We start from the raw sequence: 13,240 nt of genomic DNA on the forward strand, positions 1-13,240 counted from the left end.
TGCTAAAGAGACTGGTCTCAGCCTGACTCCATGTCAACAAAAAAAAAGATATATATTTTTAAATAAATACAATTGGAATCATCCAAAAACATTTGTGTTATTACAGTGCTGTACTATCCATTCCTTAGGTGGAAAGACTCCACAACGGAGAAACTGCACAGCATAGAACGAGAAGGATTCGGATTGCCCCGTGGTAATCCAACCATAGACATTTTGGATTGAGCAGCGAGCGCTCTGGTGCAGTCAGATCTCACTCTGGAAGGAGCAGTCACAGTAGGAGATGTGGAACCACCGACTCCGGATCTATTCACTGGAGACACAGGGTCGTCCGTTTAAAATTTGTCGGCAGCTCTAGTCAATATTGGTGCAGTTACAGTAAGGCAATTCCACGGTAACAGAATGCGGAGACTCGCATTTTTTTCCACTTTAAAAATGTACGCCAAACAAAAACCAATGATTGCTAAGTTAAAGTACCACACAACTCAATGCACAAGGACGACTTTCGAAATTGTTCACTGAAAAAGTTCCAAAAACGCATCTAGTTGAAGAACAGTGCAGATGCAAAGTTTGGTAACAGAATGACAGCACAAAACAGTCACTGTTTAGCCCAGTACAAGCTACCACACAAGAAAACAATGGATGCCGTTTACATTGGCTTTATCAGCTAGTGTAGGCTACAACGGGTTGTTTTATATTTAAAAGAAAGCAGTAAAGGGTTAACAAAAAAAAAAAGAGAATGGCGATGAACAGCAAAGTTCCTGTTTGACGCTGATATTAGACATGAGTGAATTTTGCCAGAGGATATGTAGGCTACTGTTGCTGGCTATAGAGAGATAGCTTTATACTACAGAAGCTACCGTGTAAAAGGGTTGTGATAAAACCCACAAGATCATCCCTTAAACATTTCCTCACACCCACACAGGCATCTGATGGCTACTGCCCACACACACACAGAAACAGCTGGCATGCACCCCCCCCCCCCATTACTATGGGAACGACACAAATCTGAATGAGGGAATAAAGCTGCTTATGGATGCTGTCATCTTTCAGAAAATATTTATTGCTAATGCATTTTTCTGTACCTGCATTATGAGGGCATTGCAAACAGCTGATAAAAACACTCCATCGTGATCCAATTATGGGACTTGAGGGTAATTCATGTTAGGAGGATCACTCAGGACATGTCAGGCAGGCTATTGGAGTAAGATTATATAGGGAGAGAAATGTCATGTTTCTCTCTGTTCAAAGTCACTGGGCCATTTGAGGACATTAGTGTAAGATACTAGGATTTATAGTGTTTAACAGGTGGTAACATTTCCTTTTTAAGTTACCTTAAATGCAAAGAACCAAAGGTTACTTTAATGGCAGATGAAGGTTGAATTAAAGTGTGTGTGAGAGCGATGAAGACATCTCTCTGGGTCACATGAAAGGCTTTAAGGGTACATGTTAAGGCACTTTTACAGAGGAAAACCATGAAAACAAGCATTTGTTTAGACTCTACAAGATGTGGAACATTCAAAACAGTTACGCTGGCATCCGTTTTCCATAGAACTACTGAGACAATGAAAATGATTAATAACCAATCTAACTGCGCTGGGACACTTAGACGATGAATTGTCTCACAGACAAACACTTGCTAGTCATGCACACAGCATTGCACTCATTGATAACGTGCAATAAAACAGAAGTGTTCCTTTGCCCTGCGCCTACACTCCTGTGAGTGGTTTTACATCTGTTTTGAGAAGAGCTGTATTGCGAGTGAAGAGGACAGCCCAAACTTACTTGCAGGGGCGATAAAGTCTTTGTAGAGTCCATAGGTCATCAGTGGCTCAGGAAGACTCCTAGAGAGACAGGAAAGAGAATGCATAGAGCAAAAGTGAGAGGAGAAGAGGTGGAGAGCAAAAGAGAGCGCAGAAGAATGGGGGGGGGGGGGGGGTGGACAGAAATAGATGCAGCACTGTTTTATAGGGTCTGCACACAACAATGATTAATGTGGCTGTGTCGGGGATGGAATTAGATGGCGCACCATGCCACAGTGAGATAACCAAGTTCTGAAGGTCCTTTCACGGTGCTGCACCAGGCCCTGTGCCAAGGCTACTTAGCCTCCCCTGAGGAACCAGAGGAGCAGGGAAGGAGAAGAGAGGCTGACCCTCTGGCTCTGCAGCAGGCCAGAGGAAGACAGATGGAGGATGGAGCTGCAGGACGATTTACAGTAAATCTACTGTCTCTACTGCAGACTTAAGCCTGTAATAAGGTTTCAGTTGACTCAATGGATGAGTTTAATTTCATCATATGATTGGAAGGTTTTCTAGATTGTTAGATTGCTTGTGTAAAAAAACAAAAACATCATATGATGTGTGCAATGTGTAACTGACATCTGCAATATCTCAGTAGCAATCTAAATGTCATCTTAATTATAATTTAGCGAGTGCTTATAAAAGTGTATTAATATGAATGGGTGAGTTGGAAATGTGTTTTTGGCATATCCCAACTCTCCCTGAGACACCATTGGAGAATGGGGCAGGGTCTGCCATAACCAGAGACCCTGGAGAAATTAGGGTTAGGTGCATCGCTCAAGGGCAGACAGATTGAATTCCCGAGCCGACAGGATGGACAAACTAGCGACCTTTCGGTTACTTGTCCAACACTCTAATCCCACTGGCTGACTGTCAGGTTGCATTATGAAAGAGGAAAAACTCCTTGACATAAACCAGAAAGGTAGTTCGCTGCCTGGGATCAGAGCTATTTCTGCAGTCATGCCAATTTACGGCAATTTTTTATTGAACCTTTATTTAAAACTAGGCAAGTCAGTTAAGAACAAATTTTTATTTACAATGACGGCCTACCCCAGCCAAACCCGGACGACGCTGGGCCAATTGTGCGCCGCCCTATGGGACTCCCGATCAGGGCCGGTTGTGATCCAACCCGGTGCCTTAGACCACTGCGCAACTCGGGAGGCCAACGAGCATAGGAGTTGGCAAGAGCTCACAAACAGATCTGGGACCAGCCTGGGAGAGTGTCAGTCCCATGACCCACAGCAAGCAACATCAAACTACTTCCTGTAAGGGTCGCGGGCGGGCAGCAAAACCTGGCCAGTCACAACAGTGCTGTGACTTCTGACCTGCTCCTGTCCTGTTAGCCTATCAGACTGATACCATTCCAGTTCCCATGCTTTTACATTGACCACTGAGCTAAAATCCTCTTTATTTATTGTTCAATTGATGGAAAAATGGTCTTGGCTCACTCCAAGTTTATTATTTAATAGGCTATATGGCAATTGCACTGGTGAACTTGTCAATCTTTTATAATTTAATTTTGATAACTAAACCTTTTACAGCACATGGAGTACTGAACAAGCGTAATAAACTAATTCCAAAACAAGTGCAGAAGAAAGTGAACAGACTGGCCTGGGGTTAACGATAAGTTGGCTATAATTTTATTCAGTAAATCGCTCCATAACGAGCCAAACCTCTGACATTTGCATTTACTGTAGTGCTGCATAAACTGAAGGGATGTTACTCATTAGTTTCCGTTGGATACCATAATTGCATTGGCGTCAGAATATGCAGTGCGAGTTTGTTTCAGTTAGCTAACAGAAAACTTTGGCTTAGCTTTTAGGGTACATTTAACTTGTTACCTTGCAAAGTGTTTTTATAACAAATCTAGGACTATCAGTTAAATGAATTGCCATTTGAAAAAGCAACAATAACTTAATCTATATAATCGATTGCCCCATTGAACTAAAAAACAGGATTCCTTTAATATGTGGCATCCAACCTAATTTGAGTGATTGATTTGATCAGAGAAACAATGATAATAAATCCCTATCATGCTAATGTATTCATATCACTGCTTGGTTGTGTGGCGGTAAATTGTAGTTAAAATACCTGCCACAGGCCACCATTTTGTTTTTCACCTGGTCACCTAATCAATACATTCAAAGATGGATGATAAACTATGTGAAGCCAGGGATGCAGCTCTTCTTCCTAGAAAGTGGCCAAGACTCCCTACCAATTACCAAGTGCGTCTCAGGTCAACAACGGATTTCCTAGAACACACAGCGACTGGGAATAATGAAGTCAGAGACGGGGTCGGTTGATGAAGTGGATTGATTATGTGTCTGAATTTAAATGCATGGATGTCTATGCGGCAATGTGAATGTCCTGTTGCATTGCAGGAGTTGTGCTCCAGGAAATGATTATGATTCTACCCCCGGAGTAGAATAACTTCAAACTCAGACAATGACGAACAGTTAGAATAAAGTCTCCACAGCTTGCTAATAAGACATAATAGCCTACATGAATACATAACCTAGCGATTATGTAGCAGACTGAGTGATTGATAGACAAAGGATTCCTACCTCAAATACAGCTTTAGTGTGCTGGTGATCGTTTTCACATCCCAGTCCTCACACGTAGACAGATCCACATCGTTACTCTTCTCATCTGTAATGAAACATTCCAAAAGGTTCTAAACTCCAACACATAATCAACAAATTATACAAAGCACCAATACATTTTTATACTTTAGTAGAGTACACTCCAATTCCCATGATACCCTGAGCCTAAAGTTGTTCTGTCACCTAGTCTATTGTAACAAAAACCCTATGGTGAAGTGAATGGCTGCAAAGAAGCTAAACTATAAATAACGTGAAATGTGTCTTATGTGGATAAAAGCATTGCAGTAGTCTTGAGGAGCAGTTCTGCCCCGTGGCGATTGCTGGCTGGATTAAAGTACACCCTTCTCACACTACTGAGTCAAACTGGACCGAGCCAGGCTTACCTATACTGGGCTGACCTGATGAATAATCCACCATAGTTGTGTGTTTGAGTCAGAGGTTGGTGCAAGGCCAAGCCTCAGGTCACCAGGAGGTCTCCAAGGGGTTAGACTTGGTGGGAGGTAGGTTGCTGCTCTGGGCCATTTATTTACTTCATTTGACTGTATTCCCTTCAGTACTAAAACCAGAAGGGCTGTGTTTATTTACCGACAGAACAGTGTCCTGTCCAACATCAACAGGCTGGACCAAATGTTTTCCTAGAAGGCCAACAGCCAAATGTGTGTGTACAAAGCTACAGATGGTGGGAGAGTGGTGTGCGTGTCTTTTAGCTACTGTAATGCGCACATCAATATGAACTAACCCACATAGTACTCTGTTACAGATGTATTGGGACATGGCTGACTACACTAGTAGTATACAAGTCCTTTTACCTCTTTATTCCCAGCAGTGAAATTCCCAGCTGTAAAATATCCATTCTCTATGCTAAGCCTTATGAGTTCTGCCAATCCACTGTTATCACAGATTTGTGAGCACAGTGGGAAAATAATGTGATCCACTTCTGCTGCTTTGGCCTCGTTCTAACCCCTCCATTGAACTGGAGTTTTTCCCCTACGTCTGTTCCAGTGAATTGTCAACTATGCACAGGGTGGCTATCTGGTCATTACTAACTGCACCCCTCCCCCCCGCATCCATCACCTCTGATTGGACTCCGCCCATGTTAGTGGGTGAGATATGAAAGTATCTCAAATAAATGACTGGTGACCGAAATCAACTGAGTTACCTGCGTCCATATGGTATTTGAAAGAAAACCGATACTAATTGAACCCAGTCTACACCAGCAGACAGTGTGCTAATGGGCTGTGAAGTATGAGTCGGCAGGTTCAGGTGGGAAGTTTGGAGTGGGCTCTGGGACAGCCTGGTGGCAGACTGGGTTTGTTGCCATTCAGATTCAGAACACAGCTGACTAGACACAGATGGTGTCTACTAAAGGGCAGTCGTCGAGAGGGGGAAAGGTAAGAAAAAGGGGGGTGGAGGATAAAGGGGGATAAAAGAACGAGAGGATTGCGGGGTAGAAAGAGTAGGAGAGAGAGCGTTTAGAGGAGAGCCGGGGGAGAATGGCGAGGAAATCAAATGTCCAGCTCCCGCTGAGCGACTCAAGTGAAGTCCCTGCAAGGACGGCCGGTACAGGCAGGAAGGGGGCCTCAGGCACCCCCCGGCTATCTGAATGCCAATGCAGTACCAGCAGCACGTGTTCCACTCTGAGCCTTACATCGTCGTCTAAGTCACAGGAAACCATTACTCTGAATACTACTAAGTAGATCAGACCGGGTGCACAATGCCTACTGTATCAATTTAACTGTCCAGTGGTTCAATTTTTTATGAAATATGACCTATAATTAAGTACAATATGAGTGAAATCGTTTTCCTCCACCATATATGTAATAAAGCATGTTAAAAAAAGCAGCTTTTGTGTGTTGGAATGGTGTGGTCATACCCCAACAGAATGGTGTGGGCGTTATACCGGTCGTTAAAAACATTCATGCGAGCAGACCACCGATTGGCCAGCTAATCTTACACAGGATGACATTCTGACAATAGCAGGCCTTTTTTGTTGGAGATACAAGTTTGAGGGATTTTAATGTTTCCTCCAATTTATGCTTTAGCCTCAAATATGAGTATAGGATGAGTCAACAGCATTATTTGGGCATGAGTGATTTTCACTGGACAGTTATTTTAAAGGGTGATAAATGAGCATGTCTTACCGATCATTAGGCTAAGGAGCTTCTGGACTTTGGAGCTGACCCCCACCACTCTGTACAGGCCCTGGTCATTGATACCTGACAACAGACAGTTTACATGGTCCTTAATAGCACAAACAATCATAAGAGGATGAATGGATAAACTTTGAAAATACAGCTTCTCTCAAATCAAAAGGAGGGCTTCTTCACTGAGTGTACAAAATATTAAGGACACCTGCTCTTTCCATGAGAGACTGACCAGGTGAAAGCTATGGTCCCTTATTGATGGCACTTGTTAAATCCACTTCAATCAGTGTAGATGAAAGGGAGGAGACAGGTTAAAGGATTTTTAAGCCTGGAGACAATTGAGACATGGATTGTGTATGTGTGCCATTCAGAGGGTGAATGGGTAAGACAAAATAGTGCCTTTGAACGTATGGTAGTAGGTGCCATGCGCACCGGTTTGAGTGTCAAGAACTGCAACACTGCTGGGTTTTTCACATTCAACAGTTTCCTCTTTTACAAGAATGGTCCACCAGCCAACATGGGTCAGCATCCCTGTGGAATGCTTTCGACACCTTGCAGAGTCCATGTCTCAACGAATTGAGGCTTTTCTGAGGGCAAAAGGGGGTGCAACTCAATATTAGTAAGATGTTCTTAATGTTTTGTACACTCAGTGGTGCAACATGTGCACTACTATCTGGAAACTATGAACAGTGGATATTGGTCCAAGTCTGCCCTCATGTGTTAAAAGGGAGACATCACAACACTTCACAAAACCCTCTTTACCGCTCTACCCTCTAGCCCAGGGGTGGGCAAACTTCAGCACGAGGGAGGTTTGAGTAAAAAAACTAAACTAACACAACCATTGGCCACTCTTGAACCGCTAAAACTTGATAGAATGTACATATACATAACGGATTTATACTTTCAAATACCTGCCCTTTTTCTGGCCCATAAATTGCTTTTGGCAGCCAAATCAGTCCGGGGGGAAAAAATGTGCGACCATCCCCTGAAATTTGAAACCCCGATCCCGCCCACCGAGACAAAATTAATGCCCACCCCTGCTCAGGCCAGTCAGCTAACCTCAAAGTACACTTGTAGGCTTTATATTGCCTAGGCCTTCTATTGTCAACATGCATCGTCTTACCTCGCGTCTCAATGGCGTTGATGGCATTCTTCACAAACGACAATCCTACGTCATCTAGCTGTGCGTCGACTGCAGAGTCATGAACAGTTATTTTAATTATCCCCATGTCATTTGAATTATCACAGAGACTACATTGAAATGATTGAGATCAGGAGCTTCTAATCTTTGTATACTTACTTCCACGTTCTTTTGAATAAGTTTTACCCAAGTACTGCCCAGCCTGAAAAAAAAATAATATGTAGCTTTCCACAGATCATTTGATATCCAAGAGGTTACCACAAACCAAAAAAACACTTCTGCTGGCATTAATGTACCACTTTCATAGAATTTCAGTAGTGTTCAATAGACAATAGAAACTACAGTAGAGCTGTCAGGATGATGTGGTTACTCACTGGTTCTTTCCCACCCATGGCGTGAATCCAGAACTTGTGGTCTTCTTCCGACAGCGACTGGACCGTGAGGACCGTTCCCGGTCTGGGAACAGAACACACCGCACAATTATTTATTGTAATAGCCGTGATTGTTTTTCTTTAAAATGGCGTGAGGGTTTGTTCCATTTTTAATTATGGCTGCTGTATGACAAACTCATTTCACCCTTGGGGATTGTAAAGTACAGTCAATCTCATCTAATTTTGTCTCAGTCAGACTGGGCCTGGGGTTCCAACAAACTACTACGTCAATTCATGTGTCTAAGACTGATCTAGAGTCAGTCCTAAAATGTGCCAGAGGGGCTGGCCTCTTAAATAGCAAAATGACAGGAATACCTGAGCTTCATTTACCCTAGTTTTTAATAATAGGCTACCACATCAGGCTAACCCTAACCTGTTGCACTCAGATACCAAATACCTTACATCTGCAGGCTGACAAGCAGGCACCGGGGGTGCAACACATTTCAAACCCTCTAAGCTTGGGGGTTGCTGTTGCTATTAATACCCTAGACAGAATAGCAGTTTGGTCCAGCAGAGTGACATAACGAGCCATATCTATTGCAACCAAGTGTAGTGGAGGAGCATAGAGAATCCTCTCAGCTATGTGGAGGGGCCATCGTTCATGACAAATCCTCTCCAACCCAACGCTGTGTTAGGCTAGGGAGAGCAGCTCTCAGCTCTACTGTACACAGGACCTGTGTGGAGCGAAGGCTTCAAGCCTGTTAAATGGGGAGTGTTACTGTATTTGGGAAGGCTGCCAACAGTGCATGAATAAGCTACAAGTGTGGCAATCACATTTTACAGGTCTAATGGCACAGACCTCACCCCCACCCCAGATGGTACTGGCCGACCCCCTTGGTTTATGTACTAAATGTATGAGTCATTGACGTCTGGTGATCTTTGAGGGGAATCCATCTAAAAATCCCCCTTATTTCCTAGATGAGACGAGATACTTTAACAGGTGGTTGTGGAAAGTTTGTCTTACCACAGAGAACACATGATGACTAAAGTGATTGAGAAATGTAATGGGTGTAGTGCGACGCGACGACATACCGGTCTGTGATTTCTATATCGAGACAGAACCGCCTGTCCAGCATGTCTGTGGTTTTGCGGACACAAGACTTGAGGGTGACCGACTCAGTCTCGCCCTGAGGGAGAGAATCACTGTTCAGAGAGCCTGTTCTGAAGGCAAGAAAGTCATTCCTTATAAAATGACTACAGACTGCACTTTTTAATGCGGGTTTCAATAGTAATTGTCGATTTGACAAATTATGACTTCATAGTTGTATTTGAATAGGGATGGATACACACATTGAATAATCAATCATTTGATGTGCTACTTGGACCATACTCTGTATAGATTCCACAACCTGTCTTTGATTGTATGGGTCACGACTCACCATCTTTCCTCCTGACCTGTGGTCAAAGGTGACCATGTGTAGGATTTTCTGTTCCTTCACGAACGTGCAGTAACGCTTCACCCAACTGGAACCAAAAGGAGGGGGCCCTGGGGACGAGAACACACATTTCATTGGAACACAGTTTAAACTGCCCACCCCTCTTGGACACACACATCGTTCCTCTATCCTTACGTTTCTCCTGGACGTAGAGGTATCCTTCGCTGCTGATGGGGCTGGTCTGTCTGTACTCCTGGGGAACCTCCCTTATCCTCTTCATCAGCTCAAACACCTCCACCCGCGTGCCCTCAAACCGACTCCGTGTCTATATGGGGGAGGTGTCTTGTTACTAATCGGGCCAAGCTGCAAAGCCAGGGGTAAAGTAACTCCTCTCCAATCTGATTTAAAAATGAAACCCAACCTGGTCTATTCCCCTAATCGTATACTTAACCCTAACCTTAAATGATGGTTAATTGTTTTTTTGGTCAAGTTTCACAATGTAGTACATTTTGACTACCGGGAGACACACCCAAGGAAGGAAGACACCCCTTGTGACCCTAGCTAAAATGGTCATGCAGGGGTCAATCACACAATGCAAACCCACTGGAAAATAAAATCTGCAGAGCTCCCTTTGGAAACTCCCCTGACATCCCAGAGTGAGTGAAAGTAAAAGCTTGGGGGTCAAAGAAAAGAATCAAAACACTAAGACAATTAACAATAGAGTGAGTGAGTCAAAAAGAAAGCACCTCAAGTACCTAGGGAAAGTCCCACTAGAAGCAGATCAACTTTAGATATATTATGAGCCAACATTCAAATGTAGAATATGTATAACATGGTGTATGTACAGTTTTTGTGATGTGTGTAATCTATAGTATTTAGAGCAATACTGTGTGTACAAGACATGTCCCTCTAGGACAGAAACGTAATATATCATCCTAAAATTGAATGAAATGACCACCTCATTTAAATGTTTGTCATTTAGCAGACACTTTTATCCAGAGCGATTTACAGGAGCAATTAAGGTGACGTGCCTTGCTCAGACACCTGCCACCTACCTACATTTACACCACTTTGTTTCATACAGTATACTGACATCCTTGTACTATGTGGTTAAAACTGGAATCCTTAATGGTGAAAAAAACATGTCAGTTTGGGCTATTACAACAAAAGAAGTTACTGCAAATCACAACCCCCCCCCCCCCCCCCTCGGACGTCATTGCATCTCGATAGAATAGCAGAATCTGCACTGCAAAAATGTTGAACAAAAACAACAAAAGGTGCTGGGGAGGGAGGGACAGTGGTGCTGTTTCCCCTAATGCCGATTCCATCTTAAAAATAGAAATCTAATAAGACACGACTAATATCTCACATTTTGTATATTGATCTGTAAGGCTTTCTTGTAGTGGTTAAAGTCATTGGCCAGCTCAAATCCCTGGTGGTAGAAGGTGAACACTGTCTGAAAGAAAGCCAGCATCTGGGGAGAGAAAGAAAACATGGGATACAATGAAGAGTGCAATGACATTTTAATGCATTGTAACCCGAGGCTGTCTACACTTCTCACATTGATTTCTCAGGGGTTTACGTGGAATGAAGTCATTGTGAAAAATCAGTTGAAGAACTCACTTTGAGCTGGTTTATAAAAAATAAAAATAAATTAATTTGACTGCTAGGGAACCTATATAAAAACACTAACTGTAGTGTACACTACTTTATGAGCACTAAGTTAATGAGCACTGTAAAGGAGAACTGCTGACCAGGCTCGACAAGTACTAAAGGTGCATTCGCCAGCAGTTCATTCACTCACTGGCTCCAAATGTCATATGATGCAAAACTCGTCATACTGGCTGTGTTTCTGCCTGCTTGAACGCAGAACAGCACAGATACAAATAAACATTAAAATTAACCCCCCCCACAAATCGATAGAACATCACTCAGATGTACAAATACAATGTAAAAAAAAAAAAAAAAAAAAGGGGGAATATTTCCTTTAAGGCCCATTGGGAGTACAATATAGACAGCGTACAAAACATGAAGAACATGACAGACTGACCAGGTGAACGCTATGATCCCTTATTGATGTCACATGTTAAATCCACTTTAAATCAGAGCAGATGAAGGGGCGGACATGGATTAAAGAAGGATTTTTAAGGCTCGAGACATGGATTGTGTGTGTGCAATTCAGAGGGTGAATGGACAAGACAAAAGATTGAAGTGCCTTTGAACGGGGTATGGCTGCAGTGTGTCGAACTGCAACGCTGACGGATTTCACGCTCAACAGTTTGTGTGTATCAACAATGGTCCACCACCCAAAGGACATCCAGCCAACTTGACAACTGTCGCAAACAATATTAGGAAGGAGTTAATGTTTTGTCCACCCAGTGTAGTGTGTGTGTGATAATGTATTTTGTAACACTCACTGGCTCCACACAGTCAAACTTCTTCCTTTCCTGGATCTCCTGCAGTTTACACACGTAGTCCAGAGACTCCTCCTGGAAGTGCTGTCTAATGGTCTCCACCTGGCTGTCCGCCTGCACAACAGAGGACAGAGAGAGAAAATGTCAGCGTTGTTATACAGTACAGTCAGGTCTCTACACAGATAGATGGAGATCACAGCCTAGCTTTAGTCGTACTGGATTCAGACAGAGGCCCAGACAGAAAGGATGAGCTGAGAAAGTATTACGCTTTTTTGATAACTTTGGTAAAGACTTTGAAGGGCTAAGACACTGATGACATGGTGTATGACAGCCCCCCCCCAAAAAGTGACCAATCAACTGGCGAGTTCATCGTTTGGTTGACTAATATGCTAATTGATTAGGCTACATGGTTTGCTTGACTGGATCTTCACAACATCCCAGTATTCAATGTTATTTGCCACTTTACTGTATAGCGTGTTCAATATGTTATTGTGTTCAATCCAGTGCATCAGTTTTTCCATTAGCGGCTGGTAGTTTTTCCATTAGTGCCATAGGTCGGGCCTGTCACATGACGTGTACAGTATGACATCAGATTAGTTGAGGGAGTTCAGACGGTGCCTCGCGGCTACGAGGCTGTGAACACCACACACATATATACACACACACACACTACTGTGCCCCGATTACAATCTCTGTTCCAAACACAGAACCCTGGGGTCTGTTCAGGAGGGTATCACAATACAGAAATGTAATGCATAGAACAGATATGATTGCCTCGCGTATAACTTGGAATTGTTAGCTCTATTCTTTACATTTCCACCTGAAATATTCAGGAAGTTTAATCTCACTGAATACACCACAAGAGTCAGTGAGGGAAGAACAGAACAGTTCCCACAAGGGCAATCTATAGGATACAAAATAAATTGTTAAGTGAGGGGGAGTTTAGGTTATATTACATACACAATCTAATACCAGACTGCATGTCTAAGGTACTATGGTAAGTTTAGTATATCCTTATACAAAGGATCGCTCCACAAGCCTTCACAGTGAAATACATAAACTTTGTTGATAACCTAAAAGGGTTTATTTTCCCATTACCAACCCCAATATAATCCACACTGGGTCTGTAAAGCTTGATAATGTATCTGAAATCTCAGGATGTCTTGAGGCGCTCCAAAAGCTACTGCCTCAGAGGTACGACCTTGGTGGCTGGTACAGAAACACTGAACATGACTTTCCTTTCCGAGCACAGGAAAGAGAAACTCGCGCCATACTCTAACCCTAGGCCTGTGGACACTCATACCACTCCACACACTTCAGCACTACAGAGATGAG

General features: G+C 43.1%; 1 protein-coding gene across 2 annotated transcripts in view; it reads right to left on the bottom strand.

Annotated features, from left to right (window-relative positions):
* The window catches only part of arhgap10 (Rho GTPase activating protein 10), a 63,788-nt gene that overhangs the window by 25,380 nt on the left and 25,168 nt on the right, over positions 1 to 13,240 (bottom strand). For both annotated transcript variants that reach the window (XM_071407469.1, XM_071407468.1), the window contains exons 6-16: positions 11,909 to 12,019; positions 10,861 to 10,965; positions 9,687 to 9,816; positions 9,495 to 9,601; positions 9,148 to 9,242; positions 8,059 to 8,140; positions 7,844 to 7,886; positions 7,667 to 7,735; positions 6,541 to 6,615; positions 4,361 to 4,445; positions 1,783 to 1,841 (exon numbers count right to left, since the gene is read on the bottom strand). In XM_071407469.1, coding sequence (XP_071263570.1) covers positions 1,783 to 1,841; positions 4,361 to 4,445; positions 6,541 to 6,615; positions 7,667 to 7,735; positions 7,844 to 7,886; positions 8,059 to 8,140; positions 9,148 to 9,242; positions 9,495 to 9,601; positions 9,687 to 9,816; positions 10,861 to 10,965; positions 11,909 to 12,019 — 961 coding nt within the window. The remainder of the gene's footprint in view (positions 1 to 1,782; positions 1,842 to 4,360; positions 4,446 to 6,540; positions 6,616 to 7,666; positions 7,736 to 7,843; positions 7,887 to 8,058; positions 8,141 to 9,147; positions 9,243 to 9,494; positions 9,602 to 9,686; positions 9,817 to 10,860; positions 10,966 to 11,908; positions 12,020 to 13,240) is intronic.

The sequence above is a fragment of the Salvelinus alpinus genome, chromosome 6 (genome assembly GCF_045679555.1).
Source record: "Salvelinus alpinus chromosome 6, SLU_Salpinus.1, whole genome shotgun sequence".
Classification (NCBI taxonomy): Eukaryota; Metazoa; Chordata; class Actinopteri; order Salmoniformes; family Salmonidae; genus Salvelinus; species Salvelinus alpinus.